At 58.2% G+C, this 18,844-nt stretch overlaps 7 protein-coding genes across 7 annotated transcripts; 5 read left to right on the forward strand and 2 right to left on the reverse strand.

Moving 5' to 3' along the window:
- Positions 1-450: 450 nt before the first annotated feature.
- On the forward strand, positions 451-1,406 carry BXZ73DRAFT_90016 (uncharacterized protein; the record flags this gene model as incomplete). Its single annotated transcript, XM_048025475.1, has 5 exons — positions 451-593; positions 655-777; positions 833-868; positions 921-1,013; positions 1,082-1,406. The coding sequence occupies 5 exons, from the start codon at positions 451-453 to the stop codon at positions 1,404-1,406; spliced, it is 720 nt and encodes a 239-aa protein (XP_047877889.1).
- Positions 1,407-2,127: 721 nt separating this feature from the next.
- BXZ73DRAFT_101458 (NAD(P)-binding protein) lies at positions 2,128-3,515 on the reverse strand (the record flags this gene model as incomplete). The annotated part of the gene is made up of 6 exons (XM_048014911.1): positions 2,128-2,310; positions 2,371-2,506; positions 2,561-2,702; positions 2,765-2,965; positions 3,027-3,090; positions 3,147-3,515. The coding sequence occupies 6 exons, from the start codon at positions 3,513-3,515 to the stop codon at positions 2,128-2,130; spliced, it is 1,095 nt and encodes a 364-aa protein (XP_047877890.1).
- Positions 3,516-3,819: 304 nt separating this feature from the next.
- BXZ73DRAFT_101459 (uncharacterized protein) lies at positions 3,820-8,479 on the forward strand (the record flags this gene model as incomplete). Its single annotated transcript, XM_048014912.1, has 5 exons — positions 3,820-3,931; positions 3,987-4,117; positions 4,443-5,034; positions 5,137-6,505; positions 6,556-8,479. 5 exons carry the CDS (start codon positions 3,820-3,822, stop codon positions 8,477-8,479), a joined length of 4,128 nt encoding a protein of 1,375 aa, XP_047877891.1.
- Positions 8,480-9,026: 547 nt separating this feature from the next.
- On the forward strand, positions 9,027-9,834 carry BXZ73DRAFT_101460 (uncharacterized protein; the record flags this gene model as incomplete). The annotated part of the gene is made up of 3 exons (XM_048014913.1): positions 9,027-9,106; positions 9,133-9,475; positions 9,508-9,834. 3 exons carry the CDS (start codon positions 9,027-9,029, stop codon positions 9,832-9,834), a joined length of 750 nt encoding a protein of 249 aa, XP_047877892.1.
- Positions 9,835-10,033: 199 nt separating this feature from the next.
- Positions 10,034-12,217, reverse strand: BXZ73DRAFT_90020 (uncharacterized protein; the record flags this gene model as incomplete). Its single annotated transcript, XM_048025476.1, has 10 exons — positions 10,034-10,091; positions 10,142-10,376; positions 10,438-10,611; positions 10,672-10,791; positions 10,863-11,040; positions 11,104-11,540; positions 11,592-11,650; positions 11,703-11,755; positions 11,808-11,945; positions 12,137-12,217. The coding sequence occupies 10 exons, from the start codon at positions 12,215-12,217 to the stop codon at positions 10,034-10,036; spliced, it is 1,533 nt and encodes a 510-aa protein (XP_047877893.1).
- A 443-nt stretch (positions 12,218-12,660) lies between these two features.
- BXZ73DRAFT_46943 (ARM repeat-containing protein) lies at positions 12,661-15,293 on the forward strand (the record flags this gene model as incomplete). Its single annotated transcript, XM_048019785.1, has 10 exons — positions 12,661-12,798; positions 12,858-13,033; positions 13,088-13,175; positions 13,232-13,344; positions 13,402-13,514; positions 13,568-13,750; positions 13,803-13,957; positions 14,025-14,241; positions 14,306-14,868; positions 14,994-15,293. 10 exons carry the CDS (start codon positions 12,661-12,663, stop codon positions 15,291-15,293), a joined length of 2,046 nt encoding a protein of 681 aa, XP_047877894.1.
- A 2,330-nt stretch (positions 15,294-17,623) lies between these two features.
- Positions 17,624-18,844, forward strand: BXZ73DRAFT_101463 (uncharacterized protein; the record flags this gene model as incomplete). Its single annotated transcript, XM_048014914.1, has 2 exons — positions 17,624-17,661; positions 17,710-18,844. The coding sequence occupies 2 exons, from the start codon at positions 17,624-17,626 to the stop codon at positions 18,842-18,844; spliced, it is 1,173 nt and encodes a 390-aa protein (XP_047877895.1).

The following is an 18,844-nucleotide window of genomic DNA, read 5'->3' on the forward strand; positions in this document are numbered from 1 at the left end:
GGGTCGGAGGTTGGGTATCCCAAGGAGTGGCGTGTCCCAAGGAGCCCAAAGCGCCCCAGCCTCGGCCCGTCCCCTCCCGGGGGCCGCCCGCGAAGCAAGTCCAAACAGGTCATGGCTAGAGGAGGTCTTGAGAATCTTCCATAATTCTGTTTTCGTGAGTCTCGAGGCGGGCCGTGGCGGACGGTTGAACGGCTGAACGATGAACGAATGGTGGGGTGATCCGGGAAGCGAGATCGGGGATGGAATATGGCGAGACTGGGAGTCCGAGATTTTCGGCATCTGAGCTTCGCTGCGCTTGTTGGCAGGCCCCAACCCACTTCGCGATCGAACACCGCTCTTTCCCCTACCATCAAGACCCCGCTTGGCCCTCGGCGCGCGCTCTCCTTCCGTCTCTCCTTCAATTATCCCCCTCCCTACTGTACACATCACTCCTGGTTTCTCGCAAAGATGATGGGCAATGGCACTGGATGGGAGGACCACCTCCACTGGGGCCTTCTGAGTGAACACGTCTTGGTTGCTGGGCTCAAGCTCGACTCTGGGTGGTCTTTCTTTGTTGCATCCCTGCTCACAATCGCTGTATGCGTGTCGGAAAGGTATGTCGTTGAGTCCATACGCCACGACGAGCGTCTTGTCTGAAGATCTTACGCGCAACAGGATATTGACCTATGCCATCTCACAAAAGTGGAATCCTTTCCTCCCGCGTGGCCACCGGCCAACACGCTTATCGAAAGCGCTGTGGCAAGCGATGCTGTACTGGCTGGTCACTTTAGCGAGACTGTATGTGCATGATGGGGAAGGCGAGCAAACATCGTGTGCTGATAGGGGCGGACAGGATGTACATGCTCATAGGCATGACGTTCAGCTTTGGGTGAGCGAAATATCATCTGCACCCCTCTAACGCATCTTAATTCTGAGTCTAGGTTGATCATAATCGCTGTCACGACGTTGGCGACTGGCCAATTCATCATCGAGCTGCTCGACCATACACCTTTGCCTCCGCGCTCGCGCGATGAGTACGTCTCGCTCCTCTCTTCCTCACACCCCTTCTCACTCGCGCACAACCTCCCTATGTCCTCTTAAGTTCCGAGCACTTCTACAAGGAGCCCCTCCTCCATTCGGACGAGGATGCGTTCGGTCCTGAGCCCAGCCCCGTCTACCCGCCGTCCCGCCCCAGCCTCGGCCCGTCCCCTCCCGGGGGCCGTCCGCGAAGCAAGTCCAAACCCGACGCGATCTTCATTCACCCGAACGAGTCCAACCTCGCGCGCGCCGATGTCGCCGCCGCCCAGCTCGGGCTCGGGGGCGACACCGAGCGCGTCCGTACGGAGGTCTTCCGTGTCAGCGCGGACACGGAGGCGTGGGAGCCCGGACGTGGGCGGGACGTCGCGCGCGAGCTGCTTGGTCGCTGACGGTGACACAACTGCAGACGACGGACGACGGAAATGGTGCGCCCGCCATTCGCTCTCACTCTGCTGGCTGCAGTTGTCCCCCCGCGCACCATCTCCGGGTTCACCGCTCTGCTCCCACGGTGGGCTTGACGAGGACGGATGCCGTGCCTGCCATGGCTATGGGAGCGTCATTGTCGCTAGTCTTGGGGACCGCACTTGGATGCTGGACGGGAGATACATCATTCGCCTATGTTCGCTCTCTGGATCCTCTCGCGCAGAGCATCCAGATGTTGTTTCGCGTAACTTATATCTGTATTCTTTGGTCTTGCCTTTCTCTCCTTTTCTCCCTCTCTCACCGAAGCCTAGTGACAACCAGATCAAAGTCCATGTAGAGTATCGGACCCTTGATCACTAGTATTTCAATATTGTATGCTAATGACATCCCAAGCCACGGATAATCATAGCCTGCTATCACATCATTCTCCATACTAGTAAGCCATTGTCTAGACATCTTGGAAGAGCTGAGGGTCAGTCTTTAGCATTTGCGATCTCGGGGGACATGAGGTTTTCTCGGAAGTGCTTAAGTACATTGTGTTGGGGCAATATTCCCCGTTACTTCAAAACAGAATACAGGTCATGAACTGATACATCTCCTCATACAGTTTTTCACTTCTGCTAGTACAATTGTCTCTGTCCGTTCCCGATAGCAACCGGTCTTATCTAGAAAGCTGCGCGACACACTTCACTCCTCTTTCTCGGGTACAACCTTGCCGTGCTTTGAACTGTCGAACGCGTCCAGGCCGGAAGCGACTCGTGCTCCAGCAATCAGGGAACTCCAGTCCAACACATCGAAGTGCGCATCGCCGCGCTGGATTTGGGCCTGGTGAAGGGCGCGAGCCGTGAGCAGATGCTGGTGGGCAGCGTCCTGTTCCACCAAAGTAAGTAGAGCGTCAAGGGATCACTGGCTAGATGCTGATGCACCCACCAGGGAGGGCATAGGAGAGTTCAGCTCGGTCGTCAGTCGTCGAATGTGCTGAGAGTCCTTGATTCCGCCGTCAATGGCGAAGCCCTTGGTCCCGTCGAATTTGTCGTGCAACATCTTGTCACCGTATGCAGTGAACCTGTGGGAGGATTGGAAGGAGGGCTGCGTGCATCGTGAGACAGAATGTACGCACAATGGTGCAGGAATCAGCTCCTTCATGAGAGAGTACGTCATGGGTGCCCCGATGCCGGCCTTCTCGCCTAGAGCGAAACTTTCTGCGATAAGCTCTAAAGAGCCCAGGATCATGCTGTTTCCAATGAGCTTGAAAGTCGAAGCTGGACACGCGGTCAATTATTCCGGTACGACGCGCGAAGACAGAACGGATTGTGCTACGCACCTTTCTCAATGTTTCCACCGAGATCTATGACCTTCCGACCAACCGAGGGGTACATAATGTGAGCAACTTCCTTCTTGGAGCGGTAGTCTCCAGACATAACGATGAGAAGTTGGGCGACTTCGGCCGTCGCTGGAGGACCGAAGACAGGGGATGACACGAATGTTGTGGAGGGAATACTGCTGAGGAGAACATCGAGTTTAGCTGTTGCAGAGCCCGAGTTTTCAGAGAAGTGCTTTCGTGAGAAAAACAGTGATATACACACCCGCCACGGTCGGGTAGATAGTGCTCGTCTCGACAAAGATCCGACCCTTTGCTTGTTTCCCGTCCTGCATTGGCGGACGAATGAGATGTAGCACAAGGGCGGATAGGGTAGAAAGCGCACCTCTAGTGTCTTCACGAAGGTCTGGTACACACTCAGCACGACCTCGTCGTTGGAGAGGTTTGTGAAGATGATGTCACACTCAGAGACCACTTCCTCGAGGGACGCCGCTACCGAGATGATGTCTTGCCCAAGCTCCTTGGCGAGAGCATCTCCCTTGACCTTTGTACGGTTCCACACGACGACTGGGAGCCCACCCTGGACATGTTCTTTACGCCACTTCGCCATGTTGCGTGCCATGGGATAGCCCATCGCGCCCAGGCCGCAGAATCCGATTTGCACGGCATGATGCCCGGGGGTCGCGGGACGCGAAAAGGGGTTGGGCTCGGTCTGCTGGAGGTGGAGGAGGTGCGCATCCTTGGGTCTTGCCATGGTCCAGATGAAAGAGAGATAGACGCAGATAGCAGCAGGAAGGGGAAACCGAGGGACTGAGATCGGCGCTGCTGCATGGGGAGCCCGCGGGCGGCGGCGGGCCGGAAAGACGGATTATGTCAAGCACGTGAACTAACCCTAATATAGGGGCGCGTACGCGTTATTACGGTTCGTCGACGCGTTCTCGAGAGGCGCCCGGCGGCGGCGGCAGGTGCCGAGCGCGAGCTGGTTGTGGTCGGCTACGGCCAGCTATCCACTGCACCTTCCTCTCTCCTCCACTGCTACGCTTCCCGCCGCGCCTGCCATGCAGGCGTACCCCGCGGATATCCCGCAGCCCAACAAGGGGACCCTCGTCCCCGGCCAGAGCATCACCGTCAACAAATACACTGTTGTCGTGGAGCGCTACCTGAGCCAGGGTTCGTTCAATCCGTTGCTACATCGTCCAGCCATCTAATCGAAGCCCGTCTGCAGGCGGGTTCGCTCACGTCTATCTCGTCAGGACCGCTCAGCCGGTCTACAACACGACACATCATGTCCTGAAGCGTATTGCCGTTCCGAATGAAGCGATGCTTTCAGAAGTCAAGAAGGAGGTGGACATTATGGTCAGTACCACTTTCTTTCTTAGTTCAGCACGTAGATGCAACAAAGCTTGGAGCATAAAGCGAATGGATGGAGTGCTCATGGCAGATAGTGCCGATCATCTCGGCTTATGCACTATGGGCATGCATGTTCAAGGAGATGACCGCTGGGTTAAACACGCGAGTCTGTTTGTGACCCAGGTCATGCATGAGCACGTATGCGCCACGTTATGGATCTTCCGCATGTGCATGTGGTGGATCTCAAGCCACAATTGAACGCAGTTAGCAGAGGGTGCTACGGGCTGGACGAAGCATGTGTTGTTTGCGACTATACTGACCGAATGCTTAGAGAATCCTCAAGGGGCATCCCAACATCGTCTTCCTCATCGACGCAGCCTGGCACCGGATGACCAACGGCACCTACGAGGTTTTCATTCTCATGGAGTTCTGCCCTGGTGGAGGAATTATCGACATGATGAATCGCCGGCTCCGAGAACGCCTCACCGAGCTGGAGATCCTCACCATCTTCGTTGAAGTCTGCGAAGGCCTGGCTGCCATGCATGCACTTAAGCCCCCAATCCTTCACCGCGATCTCAAGGTGGAGAACATCCTTCAGGCGTCTTCGACCTCGTACAAGCTATGCGACTTCGGTAGTGCCATTCCGGTGCAAAAGATCCCCACCAATACGCAGGAGCTCCGCATGCTGGAGGCCGATCTTAATCGACATACAACTCTGCAATATCGCGCGCCGGAGATGATCGACGTTCATCTCAGAAGACCCATTGACGAGAAGAGCGATGTCTGGGCATTAGGTGTGCTCCTGTACAAACTCTGCTACTACACCACCCCCTTTGAAGAGCATGGCCCCCTTGCTATCTTGAACGTCCAATACAAAATCCCCCCATACCCCGTTTACTCCGCTCAGATGAATAGTCTAATCGGTACGTGTTGCCCTATTTTCGCACTCTCCCGCGCAATTTTGTTCTCTGCACCGGAGGAATGCTTCTTTGACCATCAAGCTGGTTTACTGAACAGTCGGACAGGGTCTATGCTCAAGGAGCACGGCGCGCAACGCCCGTCTGTGTTCGAGGTCCTCCAGCACGTCCATCTGCTTCGCGGGACGAAGTCACGCTTCACTTACAACATCCCCGTCAAAGAGCCCCTTTCTCCTCGCTCCCTGGGCGCACCTCTTCAGACCCTGTCCTCGAACATCGCGAACCCTCTGGATGAGCTTGTCTCATACAGGTCGCAGCAGGCTACTAACAAGAACGCGGGCGTGGAAGCTCGAGAAAAGGTGCTGGAAGCCATTGCCCCCATGCGGAGAGGACGGCCAGCACAGGGCATTCCTTCGTCGAAGACACCTTCACGACCGGGAAGCCCGGAGAAACCGGTTGCCTTCGAAACCAAGTTTGGCGACGACGAAGACCGCTCGTGGAAGGGCCCAGCGCGGTCCCCTCTACCGACGCCTCGCAACGACGCTGGATCTGCGAACAGCCAGGCTGGATCTGCGAACAGCAAGACCGATGGGGACGCTTGGAGTGTGGATTCTCGTCAGTCAGCGTTCAAGCCCAGTGCGGGGCGCGGATTCGACAACGACTTCTCGTCGGGCTTCGGAAGCAAGTTCACAAGTAAACCACCAACTTCTACCGCTGACTTTGGAGATGCATTCGACCCAATGAAAGCTGTCCCTGTCTCGTCTTCACCATCGGCGCCTCGAGCAGGATCCAACTCACAGCAACCGCCACGGCTCCGCCAAAGTCGCTTTGGCAAAGACGCCTTTGAGGGCCTTGGATTGCCCTCTCAGCCGCCGCCGCCGCCGACTCTTGGAGAGGCGAGGATGAGTCGGACAGGACTAGCGAGCTTCGGCGGCTCGAGTTCCCAGAGTGCAGGGTACAACCTCGCCACTCCCGCCGGCACCGGGCTAGGGACTTCCAACACGTCGTACAGGCCGCCCAGTATCCACGCTTCTCGTCCTACGCCGTCACCACAGCTACCACAGTCCCAGATCCAGCCACAATCAACCAATATGTCACCGATACCACCGCCCGCAGTGCCGTCGTGGAAGCCGAACGCCAAAGAACAAGACAACATGTCTGCGGAGGAGCGTTTCCCGTCGCTGGAGGACCTCGACAGGACATTTGCCTCGCCATCACCAGCTGCACCGTCGGACAAGCCTCCGTCGATGTCTTCGCGACCTACCGAACGTCCTCCGTCACGAAGCAACTATTTCGCAGCGCTGGGGGCCGGTGCAGGCTCGAGTGCACCAGGGGTCAAGGGCCGTTATGATGGCGTACGCTCCCAACAAGTTACTGGAACCGCGATGCGCGAGGCCCGCCATACGACCTCACGGCAGTCCAATTTCATGCGCAGCGTCGATCCGATGCCAACGAAGACGGAAGACGGACCCGCAGGGTGCAGCGACCCCTTTCATCGCATCCATCGCTCTCGCGCAAGCACCGAAGCTCTGTCACAGTGAAGTCTTCGCGGGACAACCCCGTCGACCTCCTTGGGTCTGCCACACCGGCGCTCCCTCCGCGACCTTCTGCGCCCACATCCAAAGCAGAACCCCAAGACTGGCTCACAGGCAACGACGAAGGCATGGGTAGCACGCTTGCTATTCGTACCACTGGCCTCGGCGCTCTATCGAATCCCCAGCCCGTCCTCCGCGACTCCCCTAGCAAGCGTGCGAGTTATATCGAGCGTAGCCCAATCTCGCTTGCGAGGCCTCTAGAAGCAGAGAATGTGCTACCACCAGTGGCCGCGCCCCAGTCGACGTCACTTGAACGAGAATGGGACATGGCACTCGACCGTTTGGACAACATGCCGATGGGGAAGAGCGAACGAGACAAACGCAGGGCGGACGCGGCAAAGCCTTCAGGAAGCGAGCGGAGGCAGCGCTCGAAGTCCCCTCAGGCGACCAAGGCGTTCATCACCCGTGGCAACGTCGATATGGTTGGATTGGGGCTGCAGACTCCGACTGCTTCTGGAACTGGTTCACGTCTAGCACGCACACCTTCGCCTGGGCCTAACGATAACTGGGGCCCGAATCCGTCGTCGAAGCATCAGAAGCATGGGAAGCGAGGATCTTCGTCCAGCAGCGACGGAGAACCGGAGGATTTGAACGGCTACACGTACATGGGTGACAAGCCGGGTCTCAAAGGCGCGAGCTTTTCGAACGGGACTGCCGATGCAAACAAGCGGAGGCCTCCGCGGGCCAAGGGTCGGCAGAGCTCTGTACACGACCTAGTCGACCTGTGGGGTGGGAAGAGCCCAACGTTGCCTAACGCCCCGGCTGTCAACAGTCCGACGCTCCCTCCCCCCGCGAACAAGCGCAGTTCTGTCATCGTGCAGTCGACATCAATGAAGCCCCCCCAGCTTTTGAGTAAGCCCAGGGCAGCATCTCCTCAGCCGATGATGGGCCCCCCATCACCCAGCAAGGCCAAGGCGTCCGGTTCTGGCTCGGGTTTCAAGCGCAGCGACATGGGTCCTCCAGCCATTTCTCCTAATACTTCGGAGTTCGCATCAGGGCGCTCACGACCAGCGTCCATGTTCATCAACCCCGTCACCGCCTCTCGTTCGACTCAGGCGGACCTTGGTGTTGTGTCTTCGTCAGGGGCCGCGGCTTCGCTCGCGCAGGCCGTCTCCCCTCCCTCGGACCCAAGGCGTCGCACCACACGCCGAAGCTCCATCACGGACATGGTTCAACACTACGAGACGATCACCAACACCACGACCGGTACCACAGCGAAGCCAGCCCCAGGCCCGCCCGCGAAGCCCGCTGGACTGAGCGTGAAGACCGGTCACAGGAAGACACCCAGCGCGTCTTCATTCGACTACGCGTCGCCCTCCGCTGCGGCGACCCGCTTCCCCAAGCTGTCGCCCACGTTGTCGCCCGAGCTCACCAAGGCCAACCTCGCCGTCCCAGACGACGGAGGGCGCGCGGCCATGGGACGTGACTTCTCCAAGTACCGCACATCTCCCACTGGGCTTCCTCCACGCTCGTCGCCTGTGGGTCGCCTCGACCTACCGTTCTCCTCAAACTCGAACTCGACGGGAACGAACATCACTGGACCATCGATCAACGGCCTTCCTGCTCGCCGGTCGCCAGTGCTCATCGAGCAGCCGCCGTCCCGCGCGTCAATGCGCGACCAGCCACCTCCCTCTCCGCTCATGGAGCGTAAGGTGTCATCATCGTCGACTTTGGACCTCCCTGTGCCCCATGCGAACGTGCGGTCGCCGTCGCCAGAGAAGCCGTACCAGGGCGTGTCGCGTTTGATCGACCGTTGGCAGAAGGCGGTGGACGACACGGGCCCCGCGGGTGGACGTCGGCCGGTGATACCGGTGAAGAAGGCGGGTGTTGTCAACGGGGGGTCTGGGCGTGCTTGAGGGGACGAGGATGCACGGAGTGTCCGTGACGGACATGGATTTGCTTGGTTAGTAACCCCCTCATAGTAATTGTGCTCACGTCACGACATGTATGGACCGATATGACACCGCGCTACGATTGCTCTCGGGCCTCGACTGTGGCTCCGGTTAATGTATGAGAAGTGGATATCTTCCCTCGCCGCATACGTTTAGTATATTGACATGTGTATACCACGCTTATTATCTATCTCTGGTTGAGGATCCCTTCTCGGAAAAACGTCAACGACAGTTGGTGAGAGATGTTGACATGACCAGGAGAAATGTTTCCGCAAGCCTGTGCTCACCACCAAAAGCATAGCAGGCGTTTGGTAGACCTCCTGCTATATTGAGCAGCGAACTTTCGTAGGCGCCCAGAGGCCACCAGCTGCGTGTCGTGGCTGAGCTCTGAGCGCGTTGCCCGCTCTGCTCTCCGACCTCACCTCGTCCGCTGGCCGGGATGATCGCCTCCGTCTCTCGGACACCTCTGGTTCGGCCAGTGCTCGTCCCTTCACGCAAGTATGCCCTCTCCATGAAACCCCCGATCGTTTGGAAGCGTATCACGGGAGACACTCGCCGCTACCCAGAGCGCAAAACCTACCTCTACAACCAGTACTCCCGCCTCCTCCAGGGTGCAGACACGACCCCCTCATCCTCTTCGAGCACTCTGGCTTTTCCGCGAAGCGGCTCATCCAGCTGCGCGCCGACATCGCCGCCGCGGTCACCAAGCACGCCAGCACGCAGCCCTCGCTCTCCCCCAAACCCAAGTCCAAGTCGTCCACACCCCCACCTGTCGAGCAGCCGACGTTCACCATCATGCGCCCCATCCTCTTCGGCGCCGTCCTCCGCGGCTCGCCCGACATGGACCCCGTCGTGCGCGAGCGGCTCGCGAGCACCGTCTCGACGTCACTCGCCGCGCTCTCTTTCCCGCAACTCAACCCGCCGCAGCTCAAGGCCGTCCTCCGCGTGCTCGCGCGCACGGTGCCCCTCGCGCCCCGCCGACCCCCGCGCAGATCGAGGACGCGCGCAAGGCCGCAGAGGCCGCATTCGTGCCAGGGCGCCGCCCGAAGCGCGTCCGCCCGATCCCAGTCCCGGATCTCAAGCTCCTTGGCGCGGTGGTGGAAGGAAAGGTGTTCATGGCGGAGGGCGTGCAGAGCATTGCGGAGCTGCCGACGTTGGACGCGCTCCGGGCGCAGATCGTGGGGCTGTTGAGCGCGCCGGCGATGCAGCTCTCGATGGTGCTCAACGAGGCGAGCGGGGCGAAGCTATCGAGGACTCTAGAGGGGTTCAAAAAGAGTCTGGAGCCGGAGGCAGCAGAGGGCGAGGCTCCGCCGTCGTAGTTGGTTAATTTGTAGCGTTTAATTCCTGCATACATCCATCCACACTATTCCGGGAGTAGAGTGCATGCGCGTGAGGGGTCCCAGCACTGCAGAACAAGTCGTTCTACGAGCTGCAAGTCGACGAGTAGAGGGCAAGTGCGAATACAAATAAACAGTAAAACCGAATGAGTAGAGTAGATAGGATAACGTCCTCTCCAGATCACCTTCGTTTTGAGCTCCTGCTTTCTTCACGGTCGCCTGGGGATGCCCTCCGTTTCCTGCGCAGCGATGAGCGTTGCAACTTCCAGCAGAGGGTGAGCGTACACACCTGCTGCTCCTATCACGCTCGTCTAAGTCGGGAGTGCCTCGCTCCTTCCTGTCACCGTTTCGCTCGCTCCGTTCACTGCGTTCACGATCCACGGGAGCGCTGCCACCACCACCTCCGCCGTAGTCCAAGCCGTCCACGGCAGGCGCGCTTCCATCAATATCCTTATACTTGTTTTTATTACGTGGACCAGTAGGCACGTTCGGAGGCAGCGGCGACGCCGGACGGACGGGCATTCCTAAATGGATTCCTCGCGACTCAGGTACCGCTCTACCACACGAAAGGCACCGACGACATACCTCGTCCCCGACCAGCGAACCCTGCCCCGCGTCCACGCGGGCCCATACCCTGCGGCATCCCACGTCCGCGGAACGGTTGCTGAGGCACATTCCGAGCCGCAGCTGGCGCGACAGGCCCAGGGGTACCGTTCCCTTCCATGCCCGGGTACATCTGCTGGCCCATGGCATTCGGTCCTGTATCTCGATGAGCGACCGCTGCGGGAGATGAGGGTGCGAGGACCGAGAACGTTGCACCCACCTGCATCGCGAAGTCGGGATTCATGTTCATGCCCATCATGCCCTGCGCGCCGCCGCCAGGCCCGAAGCCCTCGCCGACCATGCCCATCTGGCCCTCGGGATTGCCCTGGCCTGCACCTTGGGGCCCGCCGCCACCAGCACCGCCGTCCTGCATCATACCATATCGCCCATGCCCATGCCCATTCCACCGTCCATCATGGGGTTCATCATAGGGCCCATGTTCATCATCTGGTTCATCATGGGTCCGCCGTTCATGGTCATCATCCCTCCCCCGCCGGCCATGACGGTCGTAGCTCCAGCCAGGACGGCTTGACGAACATCCTGAGGCAAGGCGAGGAGTTGCTCTTCTGGGAGACCGGAGAAATTCTGTTGATCAAGTAACAGCGGTCAGAATGCGCCGAAGCAGGGAGAGAGAGAAAGAAGGCATACAAGGATACTGTTCTTCAGCACTCCAGCATGCTCGACCATAGACTGCCGTTGGTTGCAGTACATTTGCCAGGTCATCTCATCGAAACCGTAGTTGAACCAGTCGCTAAGGTCGGACCCTGGTCTTCTCCACGGCTTCTCCGACATCGCGTTCAGATCATACTCCAAGATAGACTGTCCGTCTACTACTCCCACTTCGTTCAATTTGATTGAAGGGTGTGAGGGGGCCGCCTTCGGAGCCGGCAGAGTATTGGGGTCAGGCCCTGTATCCTTTGCTGCATCCTTTTCACCTTCTGTGGTCTTCTCTGCAGCGGGAGCACTGGGCGTAGCAATTGCACCAGGCTGAGGAGTCTGAGATGAAGGCTGGGGGGTTGAGGTGATCTTATTAATTGCAGCCCGGTCGCGGGGAGTGTACTCAGTTGTGAGGGAAGGTGGAGGTGCTGAACGAGTATTAGCGACAGTCCGACGCACGGGTATATATGCCTACTCACGTCTTTGGGAAGTGAACTGAGTAGAGCTTACTGCGCGAGGTTGCGCTGGTCTTGTGGCACTGCCAGAAGGTTATATTCAGAGCAGTGGCAACGTAGAAGATTGGGACTCACCGAAGGTCCAAGGAATGCGACTTTATTGGTTCGTCCATGATAATTTCTACATCCTGAAGATAAAGTCAGACAGCTGCAAAGAAACAAAGGACACAATGAACGCACATCTTCACTGTCTTCATCTTCCTCCTCTTCGTCCTCCTCCCCATTTTCAGTAGGCTCTCCCTCTGCACTCTCCTCTTGCGTGTCATCGGCAGCTTGCTCTTCTAGCTTTGCAACTAGCCCTTCTGAGATGGAGCGGGTCTGCTCCACAGATATTCTGACGCGTCACGACTATGAGGGGGCTTACACAGTGCCAGCGTAGTGGCTACTCACGGTTGTGGCACTGGGCATCACGCGAGTTGGGGAAGAATCATGAGAATTTCCATTGGACTCATGAAGACGGTACAAGAAAGGTGTACGGGATGGTAGCCCTTCTTGCTCATGACTAGAACCTCACCAGATGTCTCTACCGCCGGCTTGACGAGCTCCTCTGTTGTTGATTCTCCGTACAAGTAGCTGTCGTCGTCATCCATGCTGGCGTGGCGTTCAGTCTTCAAGCTTTTGAAAGCATGCATATACTCACCTGCTCCAAAGCGTACGGTGACGGGTATGATACGGATAGAAGTGGGGAGTATCCGAGCGAGGCAGTAACAAGAACAAGAACAAGACGTCCAAACGCCACGCGCGCTTCTGTTCCGGGCCTCCGGCGTTGGGACGTACGCACGTGACCCAGATCTCAGAAATTTCGTGCCTCAGAGGCTCAGCCTCTCATCGGACGCATTTTGCGTTATCTCTTCCACTTCCTCTACCCCGTCTGGTCTGCAGTCATCTCACAATACGCTCGTGCAAGAAGATTCCGGGACCGACATATTGCTGTCTGCTACGCGCACTCCAGTTCAACGCTTGCACAGGAGAACACCCAAGGCAAGGTCTCCTCCACATATCATCTCGCGGACACAGCGCGCGCGACAGCAGGATGGGAAAGTCTCAGAAGAAGCGCAGCATGCGCAGACATAACCCAATGCGTGTTCCAGACTCGCATCTTGCGAAAGGTCTCGCCTCCGCATCCGCTTCGTCTTCCAAGGGCGAAGCCATCCTCCCAATCATACAGAAAGTGAGGATCATGTTCAAATACCGTGCATGCATCACATTAACGCAATACATCATACAAAGCTTGACAGCGTGGACACTGCAGACAGAAAATGGGCCTGTGTCGCGGTCTCAAATTTGATCCACAACGATCCATCTACGAGGCGATTGCTGCAGAGCAAAAATATTGTCGGCGCGTTGATCACTCGCCTGTCGGATAGTGAGGAGGAGGTTGTCGTAGAAGCTGCGGGATCTCTGCGGTACGTTGTTACGATCTGTAGCCATTAAGTTCACGGTACGAGAAATGTTTTCAGAAATCTATGCATCGATGGTGGTTTCGACATCTGCGCCGAGATGTTCAACAAGAACATCCTGGCTCCTCTAAAAACTTTTATACCCAAGGTACGGCACCTACGGTGTACGCTTAGCGATTCTTCACTAAGTTCTGAAGCCCACAGATCTCCAGCACTCTGTCGCAATACCTCGCTTCGCCCAAGAATGCACCTGAAAATGCGCAAAAGCTTGTCTACGAGTTCGCTGACAATGTAATCACAATATTGTGGTGTCTATCGTAAGTGCGCGAGTTTGTGCAGCGTTACAATCTGCCATGTGAGCTGACGAAGCCTAGAGAGACCTCGAACAAGGCCTTGAATGCGATCAACCAAATATCCCTCGTACCTTTTCTGATGTCCTTCTTGGCGTCGAGGGGACAACTGCCGATATCGACTACTACTTCGGCAGGTGTGTTGTATTGTAGTCACGCCCCACATCAGATGCGCTCACCATAGTAATAGCACAGTGTTTGTACGTGCTGACAGATGAAAACCCTTCTATCATAAACGAGGTTCGCACGAACGCCGAGTATACCACATGTTTGCTCGGCGTTGTGCGGTCTGAAGACACGGCCCCAAAATCGAACGGCAAAGAGAAGGACAATTCTGATCCGAGAGCGTCTGCTTTCCGTGTACTCTGCTGTGGTAGGTTCCTTTATGGCAAGTCCGTCGAGTTAATGGCTGAACGCTTCCCTAGGCATTCTCAGGAATGTCTCGCCTATCCCTCCCCCTTCGATAGCCGCTACCGTTGATCTCGACCGGGACGTAATCATCCCGAATCTAGAGCCGGTCTTGACCTCGATAGACCTACAGGAAGCATCTCAAGCTGCGCACCATGCTTTGGAGAATCAAGTTTGTGTCCAACAGCCTCACTTCCAGCCGATGAGCCCGTTACAGCGCTGATGCGTCGTCTGGTTAGGAGCCCATTCCGCAAGTCGAGAACCTTTCGCCGAAAAACGCACCCAAGTCCGATCACAAGACTCCATCCGAATTGGAGCTCGAACGACTCGAGACAAGACTGCGCACGGTCCAGCTCGCTCTAGAGATTCTCACAGGCATGTGCGCCACACTGCCCGACCCAGAAATCTTCAACGGCGCCGGCAATGACGAGGAGGGCTTACAAGATGGAAACCAGGGTGATACTCTCAGCGTCCTTCAAAACCATTAGCGTGGTACTTACGTCTTCCCTCGTCGATGCAGACGACGAAGGAATGGATGACGCTCAGGACATCGATATGGACGAGTCCACGTCCACCCCAGCGGCTCCGCCGCCCGCGTTCTTCACGACGCTCGTCACGTCCCTGCTCAAATTGATCCAGCCCACACCGCTCTCCTTACCTCCCGTGGAAGCGCCGTCGCCACATCCGCCCACAACCTCGGTGCTCGGCGCAATACACGTCAGTGCACTTGAATGCCTGAACAATATTTTCCTCTCTATGGCAACGTCGCTCAGCGGTCGGCCGTCAGGTCTGGCGGCAGAAAACGGCAGTGCCGTCTTCGATGCGGTTTGGAGCGCGCTCGGGGCGGTCGGCACGGACATTTCTGGCCCCGGACAAGAGCGCCGCAGAGATGTGTGGGAGACCGGCGTCGGTGTTCTGTGGGGTGTTGGTAATGTGTGGAAGGGGGCGCTCGCGCCCACGGCAGAGCAGGTCCAGGTCCTCATTCAGTACTGCAACGCATCCACCGACATCGGGGTAAGGGTCAAGGCGATCGGAACGCTCGAGTGTCTCGCGCAGCACCCACAGTCCATCGAGGCAAACAAGGTACGTTCCGGCGGTCGTCATGTGGATCCCGCGTCCTACCCCTTTTCTTTCCTCGTTTGAACCGTGGACGTCCTCGGCTAATACTTGTGCTCTGCCCCGCGCTCGAACCCGTCGACGCGTTTCAGACCATTTCGTCATTCCTGTTGTCGCTGTTACCGCCTTCGGCGACCCCGCCAACTGCGACCGAGCCGCTACTGCAGGCCGCGTCTGCGCTCATCGATATCTACTCGGACGAGACACTCCCGTACGACACCAACTTCCGGCAGGGGCACTACCTGGACGCGCTCGTCCGGTCCACCGAGGGTATCCGGCGCGCGGTGCGCGGGATCGACCGCAAGAAGGAACGCGAACTCCGCGTCCGCGGCGAGGAGGTCCGCGACAACCTCGTCGCGTTCATCCAGTACCGGCGCGGCCTCAGGCTGTGACGCAACCGCTTGGCACTCACACTCGCCGACGCTAGTTTGGAGCGCGAACGGAGCGGAGGGGGCGCGCTGGGACTGGCTTTTTGACTTTGATGTGCTAGAGTTTCGGGTCTCCAGTCTACTCGAGCTTCACGACGACGACCTTTCCTTTCCGGGGAGATCCGCTCGGGGGACGATTCAGAGCAATGAACGGCGTTGAAGGCTCCAACTCCGAGGGAGGCGCCACCACGACGCCACACATTGAAAGGTGGTACATGCATTCCTGGGGTAAGCAAATAACTCGGTGAATGCAAGTGTGAGACAAGACGTTGGTATCGGGGAAGAGCACGATAATTGATAAGTATGCACAGCGGGTGTCATGTGTGTGTGGGCGTGCGCTTGCCTCGTGCTGAGCTGCGCAGGGTCCTGTCTAGTGCAAGCTGTGCTGAACCGTCATCTTGCTCAATATATCCTCCGCGCAGGTGTGGCCGAGTGCCCTCCCTGAATCAAAACCGCGCAAGATACGGAGAGGCCCGGGGAAGGCCCAGGTGATTTCAGACGTCCGTCTTCAGCACTCGACTGCGGGTGCACTTGATCCCCCGCCGGGGTGCACAGGCACGGATACGACGTCTATGACGTGGGTCCCACACGCAGGAACATCGTCGGCGACGGGGCGAAGCCGGGATTGAAGGCAGCAGAACACCCTGGTACGATACCGCCTGGCGCACGCAGCGTTCGGGGCGATAGAAGGTCGAACTCGGCCGACACGAGACCATCCCGCAGCGCGCAGACCCTCCGAAGCTCGGCTGCGCGAAGACGGGTGGAGGGCGCGTGCGCGTGGACATGGGATATCGATGCGCCTCGGGTCTGGCGCGTGCCCTGTCCGGCGGGCGTTGAGGATTGTGGTCACTCGTCAGCGTCGGGCACGAGGGACTGATGGACGATGGATGTCGATGTCGATGACTGGCGGTGCGGACCGGGAGAGCCGCACTTGCATCCTCCCGCCACCGAGGTGCTGGCCACAGGAACGCCTCGAGGTCGCCGGAGGTGCAGTCAGGGGACCACTGTTTCGCTCGGCGTGTTCACATGGCGGGATGGGTATTCGGAGCGCCGTACTGACGGGCTCGGAGCGGGTGTGCAAGTGACGGCAGTATGAGCAAGGGACCGGATGCATGAGGCCATCGTGCGCTAAAGAGTACCTTGGGCTATGACACATTGGCATCCCATAGTCCATGTCCTCTGGCTTCGAAATCGCAACCCACGTAAATCAAACGTGATTGGGCCCGAATGGAAGGAGAGGCTCCTGATAACATGACTGCACGGAGATCACAGCTCCACGTCAGCGGTGCAAGCTTCGAAATTAGTCTCACTTGTTCCAGCTCCTGAGAGGTGAGCTGCATCTTTGTGCTGGTTATCTGAGAGATTTTGCAAGACGAGGGAAGGCTAAGACAAAGGACCGTTCACGCACGACTTACATGAATCGTTGATCAGCGTCTAAACTCGCGTAGATCGCAAACGATCACGTGGTATTTGGACGCGTCAAGACTTCCCACGGTTGGGGCCCGCGACAATTGCGGGTGCGGGATCAACTCGGTGGCTTCCTCCGCTCCGTCTCCCACTGCATCCCGACATCCCATCTCCTCAGCCTTTGCTTGACGATTCCAAATTTTGTGGCGCCTTGCAAGTGTCGACCCAAGCTTCATCTCTTTACAAACCACGGTCTTATCAGGTGCGTTCTTCACTTGAGGCTGCACGGAATCGGGGCTGAAGGAACCATCGAAGGAGAAACAAGGCATGGGAGACCTTAGTCTGCGCCATCTCCCTGATCTCTCGGACATGTCGGGTCTTGGGAACATGTCCGATACTTCTTTTCAAATCCCCACTACAGCAAATGACTCTGGCGACCTTCTGCTCGGCGACCAGAGCATGGGCTTTTTGTCCGGTCCAGATCAATCTCTCAGTACCCCAGCACCCCCACGCCGTCTACAAGCGCAACTTCCATTAACTCTGGCAGAGCTCACTCCTCACGCGAAGCCTTTGAGATCATCACCGCGACGACCGGCCAGGCAAGCTTCTCCAAGTAAGAATTCGGTTGCGGACGAGCTCTTCGCCGCTCTCTCTGAAGATATGTCTCCTCTGCGCAAACCATCTCCTCTGCGCGAACCATCTCCTCTGCCCCTCTCTGCGCGAACCATCTCCCCTTCGCAAATCATCTCTCCCTCCACACCCCGTTTTGCAAGAGCGTCTCAATAAGCCCGCACTTGAAAACGTCTGGCCCCAAGAGCCGCGGGGAGCCCGCCGCGAAGCCTACCGCCAGCAAACCATTCCGAGCTGGTGGTCTCGCCAATACCCTAATGTCTTTCGGCCAGAAGTTGATGAGCAATCCCGAGCCGTGAGTGTCCTCTAATGACGTCATTTTCGTTTCCTAATGGTCTTGTAGACCTGAGTCAGCCGAGGCTGTCAACGCTCCCATGCCACGATTTCGCGCTCCTGCCATTGTTCACCCTGCAACGGTGGCTAGCACTTCTGTCATTTCCGAGGTGCCCAAAGTGCCTATGGAAGCTCCCATGATTCAGGAGGCCCCGGCGGTACCTCCTCCCAAACCTTCGGAACTCACACTTTCGCAGCTTTCTCCGCGGAAGCCAGACATTCCTCCACTTCCGGTGTCCGTCGAAGTGACCGCTATCGTAGAGCCTAATTCCATCTCGGCTCCTCCGCCCATTCCTACCCCTCCACTTCCGCCTCCCCCTCCTTCGCTGCGCCATTCGAACAAACGCGCTGGGTCGCCTGGACCCGACAACTCTACGGAGCATAGACGCAAACGGGCGAAGGTACAAGTCGAGCCCCCTAAGCCGTCGTCCTCAAAGCAGACAAATCTCCGCAAACCCGTGTCACAGCCTTCAAACACGAGATCAACTCGCAGTCGGAATGCCCGAAACCCGCCTCCGTCAGCTGCAGCGGGTACCTCACGCGCCCGACGCGTTGTTTCCGCGCCTTCCACCAAGCGCACAGAGGGACCCGCCGCTTCCTTGTCACGCTCCGGCACGTCCTCGCGATCACAAAATAGCAAATCCTCAGCCCCATCTGACACTCCCGTGCCCGAAACCGCCATCGCCGAAAATAACCACGACCCGGTCCCAGCCACCAACACGAGCGACTCCGACAAAACCGGCGATGCTCCAGCCCTCGGCCAAACCCAAACGGGCAACGATGGCCCCCCGCTTCGCCGGTCCGCCCGCAACCACGCGCCCATCCCAGACTTCAAGGCCATCCACGCGCTCCAGGCCTCCGCGCTCGCCCAGAAGCGCGCCGAGCGCGCCGTCCAACCCACCATCCCCGTGGGCTTCGGGTTCGCGACGGACGCGCGCGCCGCGGAGCGCGAACGCTTTGAGGAGCACCGCCGCGCCCGCGAGCGCGAGCGCGAGGCCGCCGCGGAGGCTGCCCGGCAGGAGCGCGAGCGCGCGGAGGAGGAAGAGGTGCGCGAGCTCCGCCGGCACGCGGTCCCCAAGGCGAACGAGGTCCCGGAGTGGTACGCGCATGCGCCGAAGAGGACGAGGACCGCCGACGCGCAGTAG

This window comes from Epithele typhae, assembly GCF_022376455.1.
Source record: "Epithele typhae strain CBS 203.58 chromosome Unknown BXZ73scaffold_24, whole genome shotgun sequence".
Lineage (NCBI taxonomy): Eukaryota > Fungi > Basidiomycota > Agaricomycetes > Polyporales > Epitheliaceae > Epithele > Epithele typhae.